This window comes from Parus major, chromosome 12 (genome assembly GCF_001522545.3).
Source record: "Parus major isolate Abel chromosome 12, Parus_major1.1, whole genome shotgun sequence".
In the NCBI taxonomy this organism is placed as follows: Eukaryota; Metazoa; Chordata; class Aves; order Passeriformes; family Paridae; genus Parus; species Parus major.
The window spans coordinates 570,147-591,306 of NC_031781.1; the positions used below are offsets into that span (position 1 = coordinate 570,147).

Sequence of the window (21,160 nt, forward strand, 5' to 3'; positions counted from 1 at the left end):
TCAGAGAGAAAAACTGAATCTCAAATGTTTTACACCAAACAAACCCCACCCACCCTTTAAGGAGAGAGCAAATTTAAAGCTATTCATTAGACTTTACTGGTTAGACATTTGGAAGAAATTCTTCTCTGTGAGGGTGGGCAGGCCCTGGCACAGGGTGCTCAGAGCAGCTGTGGCTGCCCCTGGATCCCTGGCAGTGCCCAAGGCCAGGTTGGACATTGGGGCTTGGAGCCACCTTGGATAGTGGAGGGTGTCTCTGCCATGGCAAGGGTGGCACTGGATGGGATTTAAGGTCCCTCCAACCCAAACCATTCTGGGATTCTATGGTTCATTTTCTGCTCCAGCTCTGTTGCAGTCCTTCCCCAGCCACCAGAGGCCTCAGGCAGGGAGGGGTGGCAGGGCTGAGGTGGGGTGGGCAGGAGCCTGGGAAGCTCTTTCCCAGCAGGCTATGGAAACACCTTGCCCAGCAGTTCTCCTTGAGTCCAACTGCAGCATATGAGGTCAGTGTGTTAAGGAAGAAGCAAAGAGGAACCAGACAGCTTGAGGAGATGAGAGCCAAACCAAGGCACTTCTCTTGCTGAGACCCACAGAAGTCGCTCCAGAGTGCAAAGGAAGCCTTGCTGGAATGCTCTGCAGGAGAAGGGAGAGCAGCAGACAGGAGTGTCCTGCTCTGTCACAGACCCGAAGCTGTTGGAGGAGTGCCTGATGGGGCTGGCTGGGGTTTTGTCTATTTAACATTCAGCCTGGAGGTGCCTAAATAGGAGTGGTTTAAAACAGCCCCACAGCTGCCATAGATACCTGTCTAAATTGAAAATAGAGGTCTGGCCCAAGCTTGGAGCATGTCCTCCAAAGCCAGCCTTGGAGTGGGCTAGAGGAGCCCCACAGAACTGTGGTGCTGCAGGGATTCAGCCCAGGATGGGGATGTCTGGATGTGTTTGACATCACAAGGCAGCTCCAGCAAGGCTTTGCTTGGGCCTGGAGATTGAGAAGGGAAAAATCCTTCATGTTTCAAACACTTTTCCTCCTTTTTTTGCCCTGGGAGGTCTGTAGAGCTGGAAAAAATGCCATGGAATTCTGCTTTCCTGGCATTGGGTTTGGTTTTCACTTGTGAAATGATACTGTGCAACAAAGCAGCAGCAAATTTAAAGAAGTTCAGCTGGATAAAAGCATCCTATTAAGGTAAATTTGGTTTATTTGTCCCAGGAATGCGTAGCAAATGCGTGTCTAATTACAGATGAGGCAACTAAGCCTTTCATCTTCTCTCAGTGAAAAAAGCTGTGCAAATAATGTGGAAAATGTTTTGGTGAAATGAATGAAGGTCTTTTCAAGGATTTGGTTATCACAGATGAGAGCCTCGATTGAGGGAATTGGGAGTGTTTCTCCCTATCCTCTATTGGATGGATGTTTTGGGACAATTGCAGCTGACTGGAAATGCCTCATTTTGGGATAAATCTGTCCCTCTGCCTTTGGGGATCACTGGTGTCATCTCTGGCTTTGGGATGGGGAGGGCAGGTCTGTCCCTTTGACTTTGGGGATTTCTGGGGTCATCTGTGGGGTCTGGGATGGGGAGGGCAGGTCTGCAGTGCTTGGTGAGGATGATGGAGATGCAGGAATGTGACTGAAAAGTGCACACTTAGCAATGTGCTGTGTTTGCTCTCCAATTTCTCACTCTGTAGGTGGTAGAGAATTAGTGCTTAATTACTTGCAGGCGGTGGACAACAACCAGCCCCCTTAAACTGTTTACATTTCCGGATAAGGCTGGAGCTGGATATTCTTTGAGGTTCAGTCCTTCTCAAAATCTATGGGAGATTTTATAGTGCTTGTTTATCTTTTATACCATGTACTGGGATAAATGTTCCCAAAGAGCTTTTATCTACTAAAACCCCCCTGTTCATCCATGTCTACGTCCCATCATATATGATAAATCCCATTCATGGCGTTCAGCTTCCTAGCCTATGAAAAGGCCCAATCAAGAGGCTTGTGCAACTGGGGGAGTTCAGAACTGAGCAGAACATCAGATTCAAGGTGGAGCTGGACTTCTAGACTCACTTGGATACAAGGTATTATATCTAGCAAATACCACGTGAATAAAACATTAATTTCCCATTATAAAACATAATGTTGCTCTGATAATGGTTCCTGTTTTGAGTAATCTTCATTTCCTGCATCTCTCTGGTGACTCATCACAGCAGAGCTCTCATCCATTCTGCTCTGCAGATGCTCTCAAGCTGTGTATTCCCCATCTGACTCAGCTCCTGTGTATCAGCATCTCCTCCCATTCTGTGGAGCTGTGGGAATGTTTGCCTGCAGAGCACTTCAGCCTCCTTCCAGCCTTAAAATGACTGGTGCTCCTGGCTGCGCTTTTAAATTTAACTCCATTTTTTAACAAGTTTTTGGTTAAAAATTCACATTTCAAATTTTCAGGTTGTCTCAAGACTTGAATCTGGAAGTGAGAACTCCGGAATGTGTGTGTCTGTCCTTGTGTGCATCTGTGAGAGGAACCAGTCTTTCTTCCTTTCAGGTTTTCAGTGAGTGGTTGCCTGTATAAAACATTCCCAATGTGATGTGTGCCTTGTACAGCTTTAATTAAACTTAAAGAGGTTAAAAGTGATGGGGTGCAAGGGTCTAAATGGAGACTGTGCTTCAGCTGTCATCTTTGTAACAAGGGCTGAGTTTCTCCTGCGAAGGTTTATAGGTAAATAAAAAGTTTTAAGAAGGCTGATGGGTGGGTGGTGAACTAAGCAACAAAACCACAGGATTCAAAGAAATTTTTGTTGGAGCTTGGAGGGCTGCAGTGCTCTGAGGTTCATGCAGAATGTTCCACATGTGAATTCAGAGCCCCCAGAGCTGGGGTGGAGGTGTGGGCAGGGCTGGTGTGACATTTGTGGTGCCAGGGGAGATGTTTGTCAGCTCTGGGGGTACAACAGAGCCTTTTCTGACTCTGTCATTTGGGCTAAAGGAGAGGAGGGTGTAGGTGTTACCAGGTGTAACTCCTATCAGAATTGTCTGGCCATAAATAGATTTTTAAGACTTTCCTCTTCTTCTTGTCTTGCTGCTCTAGCTGAGGTTTGGGCTGGATGTTCATTCTCCGACTCCTGGGTAGTGTTGAGCCGTGCAGGGGATTTTTCTTTTCCTTTTTGAAGCCAACCTCACCCTCCTGTGAGCAAAATGGAACATGGTGTTCAATAAAGGGTGCAGTGCAGTGAATATACAATTGGTTGTGCTAGTCTGGGACTTTCATTACTTAGGTTAAGCCCATGCAACTGGCAATATCATGGAGCTGCCCTCCTGTCACCTGTACCACAGGATGTACCCGGGAGTCACTGCAGCACAGCCTCTTTACTTTTAATTGACTTCTCCACTTATTTCTGGCAGTTACTTAAGTTTCTTAGGTCATATTTGGGTAAAGTTTTCCTTTCCATACTGAAAGCAGTTTCTAGTATTAAAAGCTGCACACGGATGAGAGTTTTCACTGAATGAATGATGACAGAGGGGAGTGTTGGGAGAGTGCCACGATGCATATAGTTCTTTAGATAGATTGTCATGAGGTGGTTACCGCAGCTGTCAGTCTGTTAGGATTACATAACATTTTTAAATTATCTCCTTTCCTAAGGCCAAAAAATGATTCAGTCCTCTTGCATATTGTATTACCTCGAGCTCTTGGTATTTGTTACATATGCAATCAAGAAATAAGAGTCTGAGGCTTGCAGAGATTTATTTAGTAGCATTTAATAGCTCTCTGTCTGCTAGTAATTTGGTTCATCAGAATGAGGAACTTATTTCTGAATTGTCTTTTAATGAGCAGATAAGCAGATTTCTCTATCACTCTAAAACTGTGGGTTGTCACTTCAGGGCTTTGTTTTTACAAATGTACGTTGTTATCTCTTGGATAGGTATCAGCCTGCTGCGGTAGTTTCCACTGGTTTTAATGGTGCTTGAGTTTAAATGCTCTAGCTAAAAGAAAGATAAGAACCTTTCTCTTTAGAGATATTTCTTTTACTGTGTATTTGGTGCTTGATGGAATTTATGCAGCCAGAACAAACCCTAAATGATTTTCAGTTCTGTGAATAGTGACTTTTTACTTGAGTAGATTGTGATAGGAAATGGGGAAATGCTTTTAAACTAAAAGAGAGCAGGCTTAGATTAGATATTAGGAAGAAATTGTTCCCTGTTAAGGGATGCCTTAGGACACTGTAATACCTGGTTTTGAAAGGGCCAAGGCAAGCAGAGGTATTTTTCTGCGACAATGATTTATGTGACTGAAACACAGGATGAGCAACATGGTGTTTCTGTGTGGGAAACAAAAGTGGTTTATTAACTAATGAACAAGGTGGGATTTAACTTAGTGCTGCTGAAACACGGCAGATGTGCAGCTGAAGTTGTCTGAAAAGAAGGAAGGGAACTGAGGAGAAATGCAAGAGGTGAATTCAGCACCTGGACTGTCAGTCCTTCCGTGCTGGGTGTTACAGGTTCACAGCAGACCAGAAAGTATCACCTCCATCCTGGAGGAAACAGCCTCAAGCTGCATCAGGGGAGGTTTAAGCTTGATATTAGGAAAAATTTCTTCATGGAAAGAGTTGTCAGGCATGGAAAGAGGCTGCCCAGGGCAGTGGTGGAGTCACGGTCCCTGAGCGTGTTCCAAAACACACGTGGATGTGGCACCTGGGGACTGGCTTCGTTTGTAGTGAGCAGGGTGGTGCTGGGCTGATGCCTGGACTTTTCCAACCTTAATGATTCCGTGATTCCTTTTGCCAGAGACTAGGAGCTTCTCCATAGGATGGGATTTCAAAGTCAGGCAAAGCTGGTGTTCCTCATCCAGGCTCTGAACTGAACGCAGTGAATGAAACTGGAGGTTGTTTTAGAGACCTGCAGCTCTGTGGGGCATTTCTCTTTTACATGCAGTGTGGAGGGGAAAATGCCAGAATAGCAGAAGAAAATCTATGTGCTAATTCAGTGGGGTCTCCCAGCAGTTTTTAGTTTTGGGGGTTTTGATTTTTCTAATTAGAAATTTAAAATTAAAAGTCCCTGCTGCAAAGCCTGTAGCTGACACGTAGGCTGAGGCAGCAGTGAGTAGCAGGGAGGCCTGCACAGGGCTGTGTGAATTGCTTGCACTTTAGAATGTTCAAATGAAAGGTCATTCAGCCAAGCTCTTCAGCCAGGAAGGAAAAGGAAAAGCTAATTCTCTCTTCTTCCAGCCTGGGAAAGCCACCAGCATTTCATCACACAGGGTTTAAAGCTGCCATGAGGCCTATGGAACAGAAATTGGGGTGATGGAAGGTGTACTCAGCACCCCTAATTCTGCTGTCATTCAGTTTTAAGGCTGCTCTTCCTACAAACAATTAATGTACACAAAATTTCTTACCTCTGGGTCCTGGGTTATGATAAACAGCATCAATCCCTACAGGTAAAAAACCCACTTCTGTAATTTGCAGCTTGTGAAATCCTGTGGGAAATAGGAAAAGAAAATGAGTATTGGGCTAAGGAGATCGAAATGGGCAAGTAATTACAGCTTCCTCTCTGTTTTACACAGCGCATATTCTCAGATATTTTTAAAGAAACACAGAATAGTATGTAAAGTGCAGGCGATTTTTGATCAATATCCATTTTTTAAGGAGGTCAGAAAGAAACTTAGTACGTAGTACTATGTGTAGTTCTTACTTTTTGTTGGCTTCTTGCCAGGGCACTGCTCTTTTTTTAACCCTTTTTGTCCATTGTTTTATTCCAGTTATAATTTATTTACATGTGTGTTCCTCAGGAATGTCATTCAAAAGACGTGCGCTATGAGACAAGGGAGATTTACATTTTTCACACCATCAGGTTAAGCTGTAGAAAGTGGATCAAACAGGACCACATGGCTGACCTCTTTCTTTGTTTTTTTCCTCCTCTGCTGAAATAAACTCATAGGTGTGTGGAGGTAAATCCTAGCTAAGGGTGCTCATAGCTGTGTGGAGGTAAATCCTAGGTAAGAGTGCTCGTACCTGTGAGCTGGAGCTGGCTGAGCCAGGTCTCGGGGAGGTGGGAATGCTGATGGACTTTGATAAATCAGGCAGATAAATGATGCAGAGTCTGCACCAGCTCCTCCTCAGCTGGGATGGTGGGAGAGGAAAGCTCCAGTGTGGAGAGGCTGAGTTGCTGGCACCCTCCCAGCTGGAGAAGGAGTGTGGGCTGCTCTGGAGCCCTGCAGTGTCCCAAGCCCTGGCTGGGGCCAGACTCTGCCCAGAGAGCAGCACTGGGGTCCTGGCCCACAGGAACCATTACATGCTGGAGGATCATCCCAGGACCCAGGTGTGTCTGGCCATGCAGCTCCAGGGAATTTTGGCACTGCTATGCAGAGCTTGGCTGCAGCCTGCCCTCCCTGTGGCTTGGCACCAGCCAGGCTTTTGGCACGAGGCTTTTGGCACAAGGGCTGGCAGGCATCACTCCGGGGAGTGACGTGGAGCAGGAACTCCACCAGGATGTTTGGCTTTGGTGGCTGCAAGAGCCTGGTCCTCCCTGCTGCTGTAAGAGCCCAGGGGGCATCAGCTCTGCCACATTTTTGTCTTTTGCCATCATCCCTACACCCTACGTTCCTCAAATCCTGCCAGCTACAAAGAGAAAATGAATGTGGTTTTTGGGGTAGTGGTTGGACTTGATGATCTTGGAGGTCTCTTCCAACTGAAGATTATGTGATTCTCTGTGATTCTGCAAAACATGAAAAATCACCTTTTTCTTTATGGGGGAAAAAGGATTGGAAGGGGGAGTTTGTGTTGCACCAGCTCTGGTAAGTGAAGAGTACCACCGATAAGAGATAGAACACTTCAAAATATATCAAAACTGCGTGTTGGCTTGGGTCCTACTTTGAAAAAGAAAATAATTATTCTGTAAAGGTGATGTGTGGTTGACCCATTTGTTTATCTGAGGTGAAAAAGAAAGGAAAAAAAGTCATCTGAGATCTGTCTGATGTGAGGATGACCTGAGCTGTGCCGTACATATCTTTAGAGATGGGAATGATACCTCTTTCTAGCAGCCAAAATAATTCTTAAGACGTTGAGGAGATTTTCAAGATATGCATAAAGACAGATTGTTGTGAGTTAGACTGCTGGGATTTAAATCATGGCCATGTTGAAGGGAGAGCATCCTCAGCTTGAAGACATTCTAATTGGTGTCAGGTCAGTCTGTCCTCAGAATTCAAAGTCATAAAATTGTTGCTAAAAAAGTGGATACATTGTAGTGTGGAAGAATCAGGATAGGCTGGGCATTTGTGGAGGTGTGATTGTGTGCAGTTATACCTGCAATCAGCAATCAAAAATAAAAAAAAAAAAAAAAAAAAAAGTATCATTGATTATAGCTCAGTAAAATGTCAGACCCCTTGCATTACTCCAGCAGCGCTGGTGCTGGATGGTGCTGGGTACACAATTCCTAAATTCAGTTTGTTTCTGTACACCAAACAGGATTGGGAAAATACTTCAAGAGTTAAAAAGGTTGAGTCTTTCTTTTTAGCAAATATCACTTGATGTCAAATAAATATATCAAATTTAATTGACTTTTTAAACATATGAAGTGTTTTGGAGCTGTTCTGTGGAAATAGCACTTAGAAAGTTTTACCTGTCCATGGTGTTTCTGTTTGAGTTGGACTTACATGGTGCTGGCAGAGAACTGGGCAGTTTGGGATTTTGGGGTGATTTTGTTTGAAGGCAGTTGCTGACTTGGCAGCTGATGTAACCTTCTGTGTTTAAATGCCAGTGTATGTTCCTCATTTGCAGTTGGTTTTTATGTACCAAGTCTGCTGTACAGAGGTTTGCAAAAAAAAACCAAAAAAACCCTGTTTTTTATCACCAATTCTCAGTGACACTTGATGTCATTAAATCTGTTTGTGTCACTGTAAGTTGACATAAAGCCTTGGAAAGCTGGAAGTGGCTAAGCAGTTTTCTCACTCACAGGTAATTAGACAAATATAACATGGGAACATTTGTAGAGATGAGAGGATGTGGAAAGCAGAATTGTATTTAGGAGGCTTCTTTTCAGTACTGAATATTACTTCCCAAGGAAATAACTTTGTTCTGCAAATCAGGTGCATAGAGTTGTGCTAGTCATGACTTTAACAGATGATGGTGAGGAAAAGTAATTAGCCTTCAATCAGAAATGGTTACACTACGCCAGGCAGAGGGGCTTTGCGCTGCATGCACTGTAAATGTAAAGTCATCTTAACATAGCTGGGAATTCGTGAAGCTCTGAACTCAGGTTTCCATGTTTCCTCAGGTTCCTGAAATATTATTCACTGGGTGGTAGTGCCAGTCAGTTGTGTGCTGACAATGGGAATTAGAAGTCATTGAGAAGTCAATGAGCTGCTGCACAGGAATGAGATCTATTCCAGTTGCATGGATTCAGTGTAAGTGTCACGTTACTCTGATTTCATCCCTTGCCTCCTGGGGGCTGCACACACGAATTGTGCAGTGGGGTGGTGCAGCAGAGACACAGCAGGATAAGGAATCTGCTCTTCCTCAGTACCTGTGGAACACGAGCTCAGGGTTCATGGCACTTGGGAGAGCACTCTGAGCACTGGTCCTGACTGAAATCAGAACCTCTGCCGAGTCAGCGAGGATGTGCACAGAGGTTTGGGGCTGAAAAATGCACACTGAGTGAGAAATGTAGCATCAGTACTGGTGGCCTTGCTGGATGGTTGTTTTGTGTCCTGACTTGGAGGGAAATGGATTGCTTTTGTTGGAGATTTTTTGAAGAGATGCAGGAAAAGAGATAGCATTTGAGGAGGACATAAGGAAAAAGGGTAAAGAAAAATAGGGGTGAAGTGTGCAGGTAGGACAGAGAGAAGACTGAGGGACTCTAGAGAGGAAAAGCAGTAGTGAAACAGGGAAACCTTCAAGGGTGAGAGCTGCAGGACTCCATCTGGACACAGATGACACTGTTAGTGCTGTAAGGCTGCTGTAGTTACTCCTGTCTTTTGTCGCTGTGGGGCCATCCCTATGTGACAGCCCTGCCTCTGCCCCTGCAATCTGCCTCACACAGGAAGGTTAAAGAGAGAGGTCCTAACCTGGAACATGTGGATGGCACTTTTCTGTTATTGAAAATGGCATATTTGTATTTTTTATGAGAGCTTTTGTAACAAATTGCCTAGAAAGCTTGTGATCCCAAGAGGGTTTATACTGGCTTTTGCCAGATAGCCAATCATTCATTATAATGTGGTTGCAGTGCATTTTACTTGAATTTATAAACAAACAACTCCTCCCTAAAAGCAGCCTTGCCAATACACTCTGTTGGTGGTCCTAACCCCTGCTGAAGGGAGTGCAGCTCTGAGCTCTTGTCCCACAGCTTTAGAGCTGCCCCTGGCCTGGCAACTTCAAACTTTAACTGTGCTGCCATTACAGAAAAACCTTCTCCCATGACCTTGTGCTGAACATCAGAGCCGTAGGGACAATTAGACCTCAGAAAGTTTTATATTATCTGTGGGAAGGAGTGCAGAATCCTTCAAACCAAAATGCAGTTTAGATACCTGCAGCTTGTGCTGGTTGGGTAAGTGGCTTTCCAGAACATTAATATGTTGAAAATGTCGAGATTTTACTTCAAATTGTTAAAAGGACTCACCTGTCTGATGTGAGAAGGATTTCATGCATTTGTTTTGGTTTGCAGACACTGGAGGGGTATGTGTTGGTTACGCTGTTATCACCATATATACCTCACCTTCCCTCTGCCCCTCTTCTTTCTCTTTCTCTTTCTCTTTCAGAGTGGCAAAGGAGTCAGATTGTGACCTGTATTTCCAACACTGTAGTGGAGGGGAACGTTCCCTCACCTCTCCCCGCTGTGTGGCCCGGTTCCACGTGAAAGCTGATGTCTTGCAGTGATTGGGAAATAGCTGACACTTAACCACCAGTGTTTGTTGGCTGGGAGAAGCAGCGAGTTCAAAGCTGACCCTCTCCCCTGATGAGGAAAGATGCATTCCTTACAAGGAGGGATCTGGCTGGTGCCCAGCCCCTGCCCAGAACATGCTGTCCTGTTCCATGGCACCCCACATGTTGTTCCCAGTCCTTCCCACTGAGCTCGGGCCAGTTCAGGGGTGATGGGGCAGGGGAAGGTGGGAAGTGGTGTGGCAGCTTGTGGGTGTCACGGGACAGCCCTTGGTGCCAGAGCATCACAGTGGATTTCATCCCTGAAGTCTCAAAGGGTTTAAGTTTTTCTGCTGTAAGAGAGCATTTCCCCTCTCAGGGGTTGGATACCAGAGGTATCAAAGGTATCAGAGGTTAGTGGGTTTAAATGTGACGTGGAGCCTGGCTGAGGTAAGGGGGGTGCTTCCCACGGGAAACTGCTTCCTTTCCTGCCTCAAGGGTTCCATTTGGGATGTGCAGGATGTGCTGCTTGGTTTGTTGGAGCCCGTTCTCAGGACAAGAGGACTTTTGGGAAGTTAATAGGAAAATGAGGGGATGCCACTAGCGCTTTACTGATATCTCTGGGTTTGCTTGTCAGTGATTCCTAATGTTGTATCTTGCTTTTGAAGATCCATTTCACATCCATTTGTGGTTGCAGATGCAGCAGAGAAAGGTGTAACTGCTGAACCCAAATAAAAACAAAATAGATCTTGGCAGCAAGAAGTCAAAATTGCTGGAGAGAGCAAACAGTATGCAGGGTCCTGCTTCTATGGAGTAGTTTATGAAAGACCTATTTTGTGTTATTGAATTAAATTCTGTGGAAAATGTGAAGTATTGTGGCCTTCCTAAGTGTTGTGCTTGTGTGTGTGGGTTTGCACAACTTGGTGGTGCTCTGAACCCTCTCAGGCACCCAAAGTCCAGTGTTCCAACCACTTCTATCCCTTTTTCTGGCTGATGATTCAGCAAGTTATTGTCTTTTTCCAGCAATGTCCAGACTTGTTTGCCTTTAAGTATCCAGACACTTTGTTCCTTTCTTATTGCTGCATCACCACAAAGGGCCTCATATGGATCTTATTTTCAACAGCCTCTGGGCTGCACTAAGGCTGTACTCTCATCACGAGCTGTTAGCACACTGAACTAGAAATCTGGGTATAAAATTCAACCATCCTGATATTTTGATCATTCAGTTGTAATTTGCACAAGTGCTCTTGTGGGAATGGACCTTGCTTTCCCAGCGTGTGGTTGAATATTGAAAAAGAGAGAAACTAAGAACTGCATTTTACTTATTTACACACATGTAATAATGGTTGGGGTTTTTTTGAAAAGTATTGGTGAACTGGTATGTGAAGTTCTGCATCTTTTAATATTTTGCTTTAGTCTGTTTTAGGTGTCTCCTGCAGAAAGTTACAGTAATGAATCTTTGTGGGAAAGATGAAGAGACTCCTCCACCCTTCATTAGAATTTGCTGCCTTATCCCATATGCTCCAAAACACTTTTAAATCGCATAGTTGGAGCTTTTCACAAGTCAGTCCCCTTTCTCTCTCTTCATCTCTTATTCCAAACTGAAATGTGATTGGAAATGTAAATTCCTGAAAAAGTGGCTGCAGCCTCCGTTGTCCAAGTCGGAAGTGTGAGCCAGAGTACACTGCAGGAGATGGAGCTGCAGCTGGGGTTTAGCCTGTGCCTGCTTCACATTGTGCATGTGGAGTGTGGAACCTGCCCCAGAGCACATTTGTCTGTCTCTGGCTGCTCAGGACCAGCAGGAGAAATCCTGACCCTGGCTCTGTCCTTGCAGCCGAGGTTGTGCTCGCTGCAGTGGTGTGTACACAAGAGAGGGAGGGAGAGGGGCTGGCACTGTCCCCGTAGCACCTAAAAACCATGGAATGCTGAGGTAACTGAGGAAGGAGTTTCTGCAGAGACAGAAATGCTGAGCTGTCCACAACATCCTTCTGATTGTTTTGTATTTTGTACATGCATCTGTCCCCTGTTGGCTGTTCCCTGCAGGAATCACTGTCCCACCCGTTCTTGCTGCACCTCGGACAGGACTGGGGTCAGAGTGGCCTTCAGCACGTGTCTGAGCTCCAGCAGTGCTGCTGCACTAAGGACTGGCCTAAATATTAATATATTTATATTCATTCTATGCATAAACAACCTGAGGCTGAACTGGAGTTGCTCGGCCTGGAGAAAAGGAGGCTCTGGTTCTCCACAATTCCCTGACAGGAGGGGTTGGATTCTGCTTCCAGGGAGCAAGGGACAGGACAAGGGGAAATGGCCTCAAGCTGTGCCAGGGAGGTTTGGATTGGATATTAGGGGAAAATTTCTTGATGGAGAGGGTTGTTGAGCATTGGAAAATGCTGCCCAGGGCAGTGGTGGAGTCCCCATCCCTGGAAGTGTTCCAAAACAGGGACGGATGCAGCACATGGGACATGATTTAGTGGTGTTGGTGCTGCATTGATGGTTGGACTTGAACTCAGGTTTTTACCACAGAAACCTTACAGATCCTGTGAGTCTGCATTCAATGGCTTGGTGCTTTAATTTTTGGTAAAGGAGAAGGCAGTGCCTGCAGGCTTCCATGGGCATGGGGTCAAACCTCAGCTTTAGGTGAAAACAGACAATTCTGCCATATCTTACAATTATTTTCAAGTGTTGCCTTGTTTGCAGGTGACTTCAGTAGCAGTGCTAGCAGGTTTTATAGGAGTGCCATTTGTCCTGATGAGCACATACGTGACTCACTACTTTTCATTAGGAAGATAGAACTGAAACAAATCATTGGAATTCTGTGTGTGATCTGTGTGATGTGGATTTTTGACAGGGAGGAAGGACTTAGGGAATGAAACAGTTCATGTGAATGTATTTATCTTGGTGTGTTGTGGGGTTACACTGAGCTGCAGTCTGAGGTGGAGGCAAAGTCTGAAGTGAGAATGAGCAAAATGAGTCACCCAATGCTGCTGTGTGAAACCACAATAACAGCATCAAACAAGGTGCTTCATTTAGAACTTAAAAACTTCATTTTCCTAATTTCTACCCCAAACAATTACTTTCTTAAGGAACTAAACCCCCTCGTTTCTGTGGTTCTGGGACATGCTGCATGACAAAGGAGAGATTTCCTGCTGTGCTTCCTGCTAGGGCTGCTAAATTCCCCTGGAACAATCTAAACATCATTATCAGCCCATTCAAATTAGTATTTCCTCCTACATTTGTAAGGGATAAAAGGAGGTTTGTTTCCTTGCTGTTGATTTAAGTGTCCCACTGAAATTCCTTCACAATAGCTGCTCTGGCACAGGGTGAATCCTGGAGAGTTTAAACCTACTTGGGGCTACTGGAGGAAGGCAGAATTGGGGGCCATCAGCTCTTCCAGCCTGTCATTAATCCAGGAAATGCCCTGGGCCACAATCAATACTGCTGAAATTCTTGCCCAAATCCTGATTACAAAACTTCATAAAGGAAAGCCTGAGGAAATGAGAGATCTCTTCAGAATATCATCATTAAATAAAGGAACAATGTAATTTATGATTATAAACCTGACAAGGACTAGCAAGGAGTCCTGGAGGGCTCCCAAATAAGATGGAGCTCTGCAACAATTCTTCAGTTCAAGCATCCCTGCTCACTAATTAGAAACTCAGTGAAACTCAGAGGTTTCCTTCCTTTCCTATTCAGAATCTTTCTGTCATCAATCCTCAGCCGAACAGAGCTGGAGGGCACATACTTGGTCAGGAGCACTCCTGGGGCTGTTCAGGCCACTGACTGTTGCTGTCATGTCATTTCCTCTCTGTTCTTACTTTCTCCAGGTGTGTATGGCTCGTGCTGTGGCTGAAAGCTGTGCTGAGCAATGTGGCAGAGCAAACAAGCTGACACCAGCATCTGAGGCTAAGTCAGGGGATGAATCTGCCCAGTGTTTTCAGTGATGTTCTGAACAGGGATGAACACTCACTTCACTCCTCTGAATTTAACAGTTTTTCTACTTTTGATGAATTGTTCATGAGGAAAATTAAAATCTTGGCTCCCCCCCCCCCCCCCCCCAAATTGATTTGATACTTTTTATGTGAATAATTTCTGAGTGGGCTTTCCTGGGGGGCAGCTGAGGCTCTGTATTTTTAGCCTGTGCTGCATGTTGAACTGGTGGAAGCAGACGCAGGTGCTGGGGATTTTCTTTTCAGTTGGCAGAGTTAAAAAACTCAAAACCCTAAAGGGTCACAAGAGCAAACCTGAAGGATGTTTGCCCTTTGGGGTCAGCTTCATAGAGCATCCATGAGCAGTTCCCTATCCCATGTTAACCCTGCCAGGGTATGCACAGAGCAGTTTGTGCCCCAGCAGATCAGATGTGGTTCAGATATATATAAATGTACAATCCTTCTTCAGGCTTTAAACAAAAATACAATTTCCATGTGGTTGGTGTGAGAATGAATAATATATTTAAATGGATTGCATTATTAAAGTGTGTGCAGTGGTTTTAGGCAGTTGGGCTCTATAAAATGGCACAGTAGCTTGACTCGTCTTTGATCAACACTCCCAGTCCAAAACAAGGACCTTTTTCACTGCTAAACTTTTAAAATTTAAAGCAGAAACATGTCTCAATGGATGGCTGTCCCTAACACTGCAGTGTGTGGGTATGAATGGGTAATGTTGAAATTAATGCATTTTTTCTGTAGATAAACACTCAGAAGGGGAGCATATAAGCTAAACGAAGGCCTTACACACACCTCTATTTGCTTCTTTATGTTTGTTTGCCTTAATATTTTTTGAGAAGAAGGAACATTTTTTTGTAATTTAGTTACCATTAGAGCTCAGTTTGTAATTGGTTAAGAATGTCCTGGAAGTTTTTGACTTGCAGCAGATTCTGTGAGCCTGCCTAATTTTCCCAAGTGCTCTGACAGGCACTCCCTGACTACATTGCCTGATAAGCATTGTTCCTCTGAATTTTAACTTTAAAATTAAACAGGGCTGATGGAAATGCTTTGAAGAAAGGAGCTTACCTAGCCACGAAGCAGATCATGCAAAGAGCTTGCTCTCCCCAAGATAAAATTCTTCAGAAAGGAATTACAAGGGTAATCGGAACCAGGCTTTCCAAAGCCTCAGCTCTTTTGAAAGTTAATAGCCAGCATAAATATACTCCATGCAATATCTGGGGAAGGAGGTTTGAGGGGTAAAATACAGCCAAGACTGTGCTGAAGGGCAAGAAACATTCTGCCTGCTCTGAGTTATTATTTTAACTGATAGAAGGATGATTGTGCATGAACTGTTTTACTTCAAACTCCTTGGCAGAAGGATACAGCAAAATGAGACACATTTTGAAATGGCAGGAAGAGGAATTGCTTGGGTTTGTAGCTGGTGAAAAGGGTTAAAGAATTTATTTAGTTGTTCCCCCCCTCCTTCTTTCAACCTGGATCTAATAAAGGATGCTGTCATGGAAACATTGAAGACCAAACATCATCTAAATTATCTGGCCTTTGCCACAGGTAATACAAGTTCTGACTTACAAGGATTATCCAGAACTAAAGCCAGAGGGAGTATAAGGTTGCTATTCATTCACACTTTGAACAAAATCTGCCAAACAAGCCTGGCTGAGGCTATGTTGATGTATGTCTCCATTGTATGGTGTACCGTAAAATGAACGTTCAGCTTGCGTTATCCAGTTTTTCATTGTGCCTTGGGGCAGACACAGCTCTCTATGTTTTGCCAAGCAAGCCAGCATGAGGAATTTATGAAAAAAGAATAATGTAGGAAACAGAATGTTTTCAGGTTGAAATAGAAAGCAGATGCTTTCCAAGGAGTGAAGGCAATATAACAGGAACTTGTCCTGGATGAGTGGTGGGATGGATTCCCAAAGAGACACGGGTGCCTTCAGAGGATGGAGGAGAGCATAGAAAAACACTTTGCTGCATCAGGTTTAAAATGAAGACAGGTTGTTCCAAGTGTGATGGACCTCCCTTACATTGCTGTGGTGATGGCATGGCAGGCAGGATTTGAAGAGGCTAGTGGAAAAGGATTAGGCACTGAATTGAATCCATGAGGTGTGTGCTGAACACTCAGCTCAGCCTGCTTTTCCAGAATTTCCAAGGAGAGAAGCCTCAATAACTGAAGAGTACACATGGGTTAAAGCCCCATCCCATTGAGCAGTGAGCTAACTGTGGTTTGGTCATGGAAACACTCAAGTACTGCCCTCATTTCAGGGAGATTTAGAGTCAGACACATCCTGAACACTGAGGTGCTTGAAGGAGCCTGCAGGAACCTGCACAGAGTAAAACCCTCTGCTCATTTATCTGGGAACAGGTCCTGGGGAGAGCTTAACCAGCCCCAATGACGTAAGTGATAGCTCAGTTTGGAGTGAAAGCAGCTGGCTTGGGGTTGTGTTGTCATTCTCCCCTCCCCTGTCTTTGCCAAGATAAATGTTCTCCTCTTTACCTTACTCATTAAAATGTCTTCCCAGCCATCACAGATAAATCAAGTTGAGAACATGTTACAGTGCACACCTAAATGGTGAAATTCAATGAGGGAATTTAATAACGCCTCTCAGGCTGTTGATAAGATAGGAAATGACAACCTGTTAAGGGGTAAAGCTACAGTACTTTGTTATTTATTTATTAGAGCTTTAAATGGTGAAGAGATTGGAGCAGAAAAAGGACCCACTGGAAGCAGTCATTTTTCAGTATTTTAAGAATGCTACCAAGTTGTTCTGTGAGGTTTTTGTCATTATTTTTCATAATACTTGGCTTTATATTGTCAGGCAGGCATTTGATAAAGAAATACAGCTTATTTTTCTCCAGTGTGAGCAAACAGTTCTTGTTAAGTGTATGTTCTGGGTGCAAGTGGAAATACTGTGGTTTTGGGGAAGATAAACTACTTTCCTCAGGTGTAGGAATGGAATAGGAAATTCCATCATAACAGCAAGAGCTCAGCTCAGTTTTGGGAGTATGACCTTTGCCTCTCTCACATGTTAGTGCTGATCCAGCAATTAACAACTGGAAATAAAGCCAGCAGTGAAGAGATGTGGGTGCCTGGGGCTGACAGTGCCCTGCCCCTGACACCCTGATCCTCCTGGTGATTCACGCAGTGCTCTGGCTTTCCCTGGCTTATAGATAATTGTTTTTGGGGTTAATACCGGTTTTGAACTTCACCTCTGCCTGAAGTCAAGTGATTCTATCCAGGCCCCTGCACTGTGTCTGCCTTACGTTGGTCTCTCTGTAGTTAAAGTTGCTATCTGAGACTCCTTCATGTCATGGCTCCTGGAGTAATTTTAGTAGAAAGGGAGATAGTTGTCCACTTGTAGGTGGGTGGGTTGGTTGGTGTGATGGTTAGTCCTTGCTGCTCCCATTGTGTGAGGAATTGCAGACTCTCAGAACAGGTTGTGTACAAGGAGATTTAAGGCACATCCAGTGCCACCCCTGCCATGGGCAGGGACACCTTCCACTGTCCCAGGCTGCTCCAAGCCCTGTCCAACCTGGCCTTGGACACTTCCAGGGGTCCAGGGGCAGCCACAGCTGCTCTGGGCACCCTGTGCCAGGGTTTTACCAGGCTCAGTGAGGAAGTGCTGATGTCCTAAGGTTTGTCTGTCTTTCTGCTTAGACAAAAGAAGCACTTGGAACGGAATGAAGGAATGATGGATAAAGCAAGCAGGCTGACAGCCCAGGCAGGAGTGCTGGCTCCAAGAATGGGTATTTGCGTTACAGGAGTTATTCAGTCGATGCAGATGCTCTGCAGAGCTGCAGACAGAAGTGAAAATGGGAGGAAGCAACGAAATTGGAGGTGTTAAAGGTGTGAAATGGTCTGAGTGGAAATTCAGGTGAAGGTGAAATCAGGGAACCTTCAGTGTCAAAAAAGTTCTGGCAAGAAACTGAGATATTCTATCCCTTCTTTACCTTCTAAAGCTGGCTGATGGTTTATCACTCTAGAAACATAATTTGTGAACACTGTGAGGGAAAAAGGGGAGGAAAGTTTATGAAAATCCACTTTGTCTCTTTTGCTGCTGTAGCAAACTTATGGTTCACTGTGACAGCAGGAGGAAATAATTTAGTAGTCTTTAACTGTGTGTTTTCCTCAGTTGGAGCTTCAACTAAACTTTTTAAAATACATACACCCACCCACAGCAGATTTTTGTAGCTGAAAGCTGAAATTCTTAGCATGTAAAAGCTGTGGGGATATCATGTGACCATGGAAAACCTGGATGTGGCCCTGGGTCAGCTTGAGGCCATCCTGCTGCTGCTAAGGGCTGGGTCAGGCACTGAGACAACTTTAAAGCACGGGCAGGGAGGAATTAAAATTCTCTGAAGGAAAAATATTTTTCAAAACAGTAGAATTAACTTATAAGTGTCTTTAAAAGACAATACACAAATGGATGAAATCAGGCCAAAATGTTCTGTAGTTCATATCTTCAGAGTGATAATTGCAGGAGCTGAGTTTCTGAACTGCAAACAGGTGAGGAAACTGCTGCTGTTTTGTAGTGCAGCCTGACATAAATTGCCTTTTTTTCCCTTAGTGAAGAAATCTATAAATAGCAAATTATGTATTCACAGGTGGGTTGTGAAATGACTTATCAAAGATTCACACACTATATAAAAAATCTGGGATTAGAGAGTTCTCAAACAAAATTACTTTGTTTTCTATGAGCAGATGCAAATCTGCTTCTTAATCTACTAATATCATGGAAGCTCCAAATGAAGATCTGTTTGAATGTTTTAGTATTTCAAACTCTTTTACACACTGAGCTGAAAATCTCTCCAGCATAGAAGCTCTGTGATCCTCAGTCCTGTGCATATATTTAGTTGTATATATTTGTTCTTCCTAATGGAGAATTAAAACATCATAAATCCATGGTAATGTCTCTGAGTCCCATTACAAGTTATTCCAGGTTTTTTAAAAACCCTGATGAAGATAAGGTACAGTAGTTTGTTCATTTTATGATAACTTCATTCTGGGTTTAATTATTCATAAGATCACAACAAAAGGCAATATAGTTTGCAAATATGACTGTTTAATAGTATGGCACTTCAGTAGAGCAATCTGATAGTGAGTCTTCAGTGAGCAATGAGTAATTCACTTTTATTTGAATTATAAATCATGTAGATAACTGCAATATAGATAGTTAAATTCTGCTATATTCTCATGTTCCAGCAAGAGCAACAAATGTATTTCAGCACTTGGTAAAATGAATGGAGTTTCCACCGAGGGAATGAATTAAAACTATGTTAAAAATTCACTGTTTTATAGCAAAGTGTTGTAATTATCTAGTACTGGATGTATTTCCTGCCAGTTTAACTGCATAGATCTACCCTCCAATGTTATAGGGCAGTTCTTACACCTAATACAGTTCTCAGGACTCGAGGATATTTTAAGATAGTTAATGTGCTGTATGAAATGAAAGCATTGCATAGCCTGAGGGTTATGTGCAGATTGTTGTGGTGCCCTGGTGTGTGAGCAGGAGCTGGGCAAGGACTGGGGGATACAAATGGCTATGGTCATTAACCCACTGCACCTGCAGGGTTCCCAGGTCTGGTTTGGGCTGTTCCTCCCCAAAGGCTTGAAGAGAACAAAGTGTCCTAAGTCTATGCAGTAGGTATACAGGATCCAGCAAAATCCTATTTCACTGCAGCCTGCAAATTCACATCTTCAGTGGAAATCCACAAAGAAAGATGGGGGAACTAGAGCAGCATTCTCCATGTCCATCTCTCATACTACATCTTAATGTCTTTGTTTCACAGTCAGAATTACATCTCCCAAACCCTTTTCATTGTATTTTTAAGCCAGCTGAACCATCCAAGGCCAGGGCACTCTATGATGACCCAGCCTGTGTAGTGAGGGCACTGTTTCAGCACCATAAGCAACTTGTATCAAGTATTTTTTTTTCAGGGATTTTGTTCACAGCTGTCAAATATGGAGTTTTCTTCAAACTATTTATGTCATTTATAGCATTTAAAACTCTTCATTTCCTTCTGCTCTTCCCCCCTGAAAGACATCACCAGGTGATCGATTATGTCAAGATGTTTCAGGTATCACTTGTGTCTTTCTTTTTTTTTCCTTTTAACCAAACAAAATGTGGAAAGAAAGGGAAAAACATCACCCTGAACTATTATTTTAAAGATCTTCTCAATTAAGAAACAGAGTTAAACCAAATCCATTCTGTATGACATAATCTAAGAAAATCTGTGTGTATGTTTTGTTCAGGTTCCACAAAGGAGTTGATTGAGAGCTGCTGTGGAGCTGGCCAGCAGTGGGCTATAGACAACGGGGAGTGCACAGAAATCCCTGTAAGTGGAATGGATGGTGATATTTGCAGGTACGTAAGGTAAAACTGAACATTTTTGGTTAGCATAAAGAGTAGCGCTTGAGAAGAAATCAAATGTACTTCCTGGGCTGTCCAGGAGACTGAGAACTGTGTCATTCATTGTCTGAATTATTTCTAGACTGGCAATAGTCATGGCTAATTAGAAACTAGGATTTCCCCCTCCATTTTCCCAAAATATAATACAAACAAAAACTTTTTAAAGGTTTTTTTTTGCCTCTCCCATGAGCAGAGCACAGATTTTTATTTCCCATTTTCTGTGGAGTTGCAGTTAGATGGGAAGGCAGAGCTTGGCTTTCCCTTGGCAAGTGCTAAATGCAGTGATTATCCCTGTCATTAAGGCATGTGTTTATTGCCCATCCTGAGTGGCCTCTGGTTCTGCTGGAGGGAGGACCACATGCCTGATCCTGCTGCTGGTGTCAGTAGCACCAGCTCTGAGAGGCTGCCAGATTCCCTCTGCACAGCAGGACAGGGATGGCTGCAGGGTAGCCTGGACCCAATACCCCACGAGTCTGGAGGAGAGGGATGAAGACAAACTCACTCCAGACTCACATTCTCGAAGATTGATTGTGTCATTTAGATCATTGAAAAACTTTGGTATAAACCCTTTTATCAAATTGAGTGTCGTTGCACCTTTCTGAAGTTACTGGGAGATGGAAATCATCCCCACTGGTATCTGGAGTGACATAACTGACACATGCCAGCTGTCTGTGAAGTAAAGACAGATTAAAAATTCCAGCCTCGGCCCGAGTAGGTGCAAATCCAGTACATTAGTGAGTTGCACCTGTACATGTGAGGCTGGTTTTAGATGAAAAAGCCAGATCCCAAATGTTTGAGTCCCTGTGAACTTACTGGGATTTAAAGGAGTAAGAGATCAGGGGTTCAGTTGTCTTAGTTGTACAATTTTAGTTGTGTCCCTGTGTTAAAGATTTAAGCCTGGCTACAAATATTATGTCTAAAGAAAACATTTTATATAAAAAAGTATTCAAGTATGTGGTCTCAGTGCCTGGAAAGCAAGGCCAAAAACTTG

At 43.8% G+C, this 21,160-nt stretch overlaps 1 protein-coding gene across 3 annotated transcripts in view; it reads left to right on the plus strand.

Moving 5' to 3' along the window:
• FBLN2 (fibulin 2) overlaps positions 1-21,160 on the plus strand; it is a 90,455-nt gene that overhangs the window by 39,850 nt on the left and 29,445 nt on the right. For all 3 annotated transcript variants that reach the window (XM_019008078.2, XM_019008077.2, XM_019008076.1), the window contains exon 3: positions 20,013-20,124. In XM_019008078.2, coding sequence (XP_018863623.1) covers positions 20,013-20,124 — 112 coding nt within the window. The remainder of the gene's footprint in view (positions 1-20,012; positions 20,125-21,160) is intronic.